Source organism: Lolium perenne, chromosome 1, assembly GCF_019359855.2.
Source record: "Lolium perenne isolate Kyuss_39 chromosome 1, Kyuss_2.0, whole genome shotgun sequence".
Lineage (NCBI taxonomy): Eukaryota > Viridiplantae > Streptophyta > Magnoliopsida > Poales > Poaceae > Lolium > Lolium perenne.
This window is the reverse complement of record NC_067244.2, coordinates 207,480,575-207,485,511: the sequence shown is the minus strand read 5'-3', so window position 1 is coordinate 207,485,511 and position 4,937 is coordinate 207,480,575. Positions and strand designations below refer to the sequence as shown.

General features: G+C 43.2%; 1 protein-coding gene across 2 annotated transcripts; it reads left to right on the top strand.

Moving 5' to 3' along the window:
- Window positions 1-2,525: 2,525 nt before the first annotated feature.
- On the top strand, window positions 2,526-4,399 carry LOC127321825 (large ribosomal subunit protein eL36x). 2 transcript variants are annotated; one of them, XM_051350797.2, is made up of 4 exons: window positions 2,526-2,611; window positions 2,725-2,839; window positions 3,516-3,715; window positions 4,193-4,399. In XM_051350797.2, exons 2-4 carry the CDS (start codon window positions 2,738-2,740, stop codon window positions 4,221-4,223), a joined length of 333 nt encoding a protein of 110 aa, XP_051206757.1. In that variant the 5' UTR covers window positions 2,526-2,611; window positions 2,725-2,737; the 3' UTR covers window positions 4,224-4,399. The 2 variants fall into 2 exon arrangements, with proteins under 2 accessions (XP_051206757.1, XP_051206763.1); XM_051350803.1 differs by having other exon boundaries at window positions 2,582-2,605.
- The last annotated feature ends 538 nt before the right edge of the window (window positions 4,400-4,937 follow it).

The following is a 4,937-nucleotide window of genomic DNA, read 5'->3' as shown; positions in this document are numbered from 1 at the left end:
AATAAAAGTTCACTCATCCAATGATTTCAAGGAAAAACAAGTAAATACATAATAGTCAGATTTCACATTTCGCATCTCTATATTGGAATTAGCAGTCCATGCATTTCAGTTTTCACCATCAGGAGAGGCGTGATTCTCAGTTTTGTGTACCACCAAAGTTGCTTTGAGGATAGTAAATCCTAGGTTCAGAGTTGTGCACAATTAAGCATAACTCACAGTTCTTCAAACGGAAATGAAAAATTCGTCAGCTGAGGAGTTTTTTTTTGAAATTTAAAACCACTCTATTAAGCAAACAATAGTCCATCTCATTAAAAACCTCCTAGTCCCTTACGATACCCTGAGAGAAAAAGAGTGCGCCTAAAACCTGTTGCCGCACATCACGGTATAGTTACATCAGAGATGAGTTTCTCTAAAATGAAGCTAGGGGGTTCATAAACCCAATTACAATTGTTTTGCTCAGTGAAACTATTTCTAGCTAACTGATGGGCGACTTCATTTGCTTCTCCTCAGCGGTGCTTAAAAGCGACCTTTCCAATACCCGTTGCTAGGTCCATACAATCAACAAAAATTGCCGAAGCATCTCCCCACCATTCATCTGCCCCTGAACACGCATCGACAATCTCCAGCGAGTCAGACTCCATGATCACATCATTAACTCAAAGGCGACTAGCCAGGGCAAGGCCCTCCTTCATCGCCATGGCTTCTGCGACATTAGCCGAAGTGATATTTGGGAGATAGACTGTAGAAGCCGCCATGAAATTTTCATTGTAATCCCGCATGACAGCACCCGCCGCACCAACATGTGAGGCTTGAGAGAACGATCCATCAACATTTACCTTAACTTGTCTAGCCAACGGTTTCTCCCATTTAATCTGCCTTACGGTTTTTTTTGCACCCACCTTTGCTGCATTCGCCGTAATTGACAGGATAGAAATTTTGCATTTGAAAATTGGCGGGACGGGCTCACCATTTGTCCTTTGTCGCCTCATCCACCAGAGATACCAACAAGCAGTACCGATCACCTCTGTTAGTCCAACAGACTCAAATCGAGGCATAGAATTTTCAACACGGAAGAGGTGTTCCAGGACCGTCGACCCTGCTCGGTCAGACAACGTAGCATCATCGATAATCTCCAACAATCCAAGTGAGCTCCAAATTTGACTCGCCGTATCACATTGGAATAGGAGATGAAGAATGTCCTCATGCCCCTTGCATGCAAATAGGACATTGACTAGAGGTACCTATATGTCTATTAGCCAAGATTGATTTAAGAGGGACTATCCCATGGAGAGCCCGCCATAGAAATATTTTCACTTTGCTTGGCAGTTTTAGGCTCCACAAAATTCTCCAAATTGGGTTGAGCACCGATGATCCTTGAAGAGCCAGCTGAGCTGCACTAGGACCGAATTGGTGCCTCCATTGAAGGTAATATCCTGATTTCACTGTATATCTGCCATTTTTATTATAGTGCCAAGCAATGAAGTCCTGGAACCCCTAAACATTTAACGGGATCTCGAGGATGCGTTCCACATCAACATCCAAGAATAGGGATCAAAGAAGAGGAACATCCCAATTACCTATAACCCAGCAAATTAATTGTGAGACTTTTGAATAAACCCCTAATCCACGGGGAGACTCAATCCGCCTATTATGACTTGAGGGAATCCAAGGATCCGTATAGATATTAGTATTCTCTCCCATCCCAATTCTCCAAATGTAACCACGTTTGAATGCAGCAATACCAACAAAGATGCTTTCCCAAGTAATAGAAGAACCATTCTTTGGACCAACTTTCAAGATGTCTCCATGAGGGTAATATTTGGAGTGCAGAACTGATGCACAAAGGGAGGTGTTATCAGTGGCCAGACGCCACACTTGTTTAGCCAGCATGGCGAGATTGAAAGAATGAAGGTCTTTAAAACCCATTCCCCCCTCTGTTTTCGGGTAGCACATTTTCCACCATGCCATCCAGTGCATTTTGTTGTTGTTTTCGTCATCTCCCCACCAAAAGCTTGAGATAGCATCTATCATTCTTTTACAAACCTCTTTAGAAATAAGAAAAACAGACATAGCATAAACTGGGATTACTTGAGCCACAGACTTCAAAAGAATTTCCTTGGCACCAATAGACAAATATTTTTCTTTCCATCCATTAATACGCTGAATTATTCTCTCAATAAGATGAACAAAGTTATCACTTCTGTCCACTCCCACAAGCCTCGCAGGAAGACCCAAGTATTGTAGGCACAAAAGGCATAAGTTTCACTGAGAGTCTGAGACCACCTAGTACCACGATTATTAAGCGTAAACGGTAATAAACTGCACAATCGCAGGCGCCTGGCACCGGCGAGCCGTCCTCGCAGCCCATGCAAACGACCCAAGTCCACAAATCAGTCCGGCCCCAAAAAGGAAATAAAAGCCCATCTAAGAGTTACCGAATCATCCGGCCTGAGTAAACAGAATAGAGCGGCAAACCCCAAAAGGCCCATCTTACTCCTGACCCGGCCCACCTGTACCAGCCGCGACGACGCATCGGCTCGGCCTATATAAATCCACTCGTCGCCCTAGGGTTTCTCCTTAGACGCAGCCGCTTCACTTCTCCCAGGTAAAGGTAAGCCCCTCCCATGCGCCGCCGCCGCCGCGGATCCAAAACCCTCGCCGTCTCTGCTCCTCGCCTCTCCTCTCCCCGTCGCTAACGCTGGTTGCTGCTGCTTGTTCGAGCAGGAAAGGTTCGCCCATGGCGCCGACGCAGCCGAAGTCCGGCCTATTCGTGGGCATCAACAAGGGCCACGTCGTCACCAAGCGCGAGCTGCCGCCGCGTCCGTCCGACCGCAAGGGGGTAAGGATCTTGTGCTCCCGCTCCCGGATATATCTAGCTATTTTGTTGATCTGTGTGGATTTGTTACGGTAGGCTCGGTCGCTTGTTGGTAGATTATGCGCCGGTAGCTTTGCTTTGGTAACTAGTTGTTTATGCGGAGCAACAACGAGTCTTAGTTAGATCATGGCTCGTTGCTAGTATCGTTGGATCTGACAACATGTCACCATTTCTATATGAAGTATCCTTGATCTTTGCGTTTACTGTTACTTTCTGGCGTATTTAATTATCTTGCACATAGTAATTCATCAAAGCTACTTGACTAGCTCGGTTTCAGTATGATTACAAGTGGCAGCATTAGTTTGTTAAGATGTTGGTTGAAGATATTTTGCATTCCCGTCGGCACCATATTTTGGTGTTTGTTTATCAGTTGCATTTGTGCATTTGTTACCAAGATTTTGTTTGTCGTTGTTGAATATAAGGCACTTCTAGTTGTATGCAAGATGAAATCAAATTTCACAAGCTTCCCTGCTTGTTGTGGTTGCTGAAGGCTTATATTTTCTCATCCTATAATTGTCTCTTTAGTATCAAGCCTATACACCAGATATCATAATTTTGATACTGTCTTTAGTAATAAACAGTCTTTTGTTTCAGTTCTGCCATTGTCGTTGTCTGACCATTTGCCCTTGTTGAATTGCAGAAAGGTACCAAGAGGGTGCACTTCGTCAGGAACTTGATCAGGGAGGTTGCTGGATTTGCTCCTTATGAGAAGCGCATCACTGAGCTTCTCAAGGTCGGCAAGGACAAGCGTGCTCTGAAGGTGGCCAAACGAAAGCTCGGAACCCACAAGAGGGCAAAGAAGAAGAGAGAGGAGATGTCCAGTGTCCTCAGGAAGATGAGGTGAGCCTCTCTAAGTTTGGCTACATTTCCTTCAGTTCATTTCTGTTTCAAGAAGTTACTATTATAGTGCGTTTGTTTACTGTAATTGTTTCACACAAAGTAGTGTCCACTTTAAATTTGCTATTTACTTAGTTTTCACATCACCGCTAAAAGCATTATTTAGTTAGAGTTCAAATAGTGTGCTTCAGTATGGCATCCTGAAACTGTATTATGTGAAACTTGAAACATGTTAGGTTTGTCAAGGTGTGTTTGCAGATGTTGTTGTGAATATTGAATAATGGAAAACCCTCACTGTCTTAAAAATGTTTCCTGCATCAGCGTTACTTAATCTTATAATAAATATGCTTTCTTGTCTATTTCAAACTGATGTTTGCCTAGAGAAGTCTGTATTGACTGTTAAAGCCTGTACCCTGTTCCAGTTATTCTAAATTATTCATGTTTTCCATTTCTAAACCATATATCTGTTATTATCCACAGATCTGCTGGAACAGAGACCAAGAAGAAATAGAGTATCCCGAGATCATGAAGTTGATGGCAATCTTCTGTTCTGGTGTCTAGTTTTTACTACATGTAGAACCTGCCTAGACTTGAAACCATTATCTTGCCAGCAAAACATTATGCTATGTTGAACCACCTGTCTTGTGAGATTTTGATCTAATTTGCAATGTGTGTTTTGTCACCTTATTTCTTGGCGTACTTCTTGATGATATGTTGCTAGGTAAAGCTCATTGTGGGGAGCTTAATATTTCCTCAATCTTTGATTTCATGCGTTAAGTTTGAAATGAAGCAATTTATTCACATGGATTCCCAGTACGACCTAGTACTGGCTCAGAAATTTATTCTTTAGCGCTTGTGCAAATTCAACCCTAGGCAACATGCTCATAAAACTGGATCATTAGCTTCCTAGAAGTGAATGACCTGCAACTGCTCTCTCTTGCACGAACTTGTCCTGAATCAACACTCGAATGACCCAACACACATAGTGGGGATCATGCTACGGTGAAGTGATAAAGCCCATGGTTTTCTCGGTTGAGGATGAGGGTTTAGTTAACGAGAGTTACACTTTCGTAAAATTCAATATAGACTCGTATCTTGGAAAACCTCAGCCGATTGACAAAATTCGTGATGAGGCTGAATGGTCTTTGTTGTGGAACCATGATGGTGATGGGAGTAGGGAGCTCTTGGAAAGGAAGCACGGTAAAGACATGACTTTTCCCACCTC

What these genes read in the sequence shown, in the direction of transcription:
- LOC127321825 (XM_051350797.2), top strand. Translation starts at nt 2,738, where the DNA reads ATGGCGCCGACGCAGCCGAAGTCCGGCCTATTCGTGGGCATCAACAAG. An exon ending in GTCCGTCCGACCGCAAGGGG is followed by an intron (nt 2,840 to 3,515) that starts GTAAGGATCTTG and finishes GTTGAATTGCAG; the next exon opens with AAAGGTACCAAGAGGGTGCA. An exon ending in AGTGTCCTCAGGAAGATGAG is followed by an intron (nt 3,716 to 4,192) that starts GTGAGCCTCTCT and finishes TATTATCCACAG; the next exon opens with ATCTGCTGGAACAGAGACCA.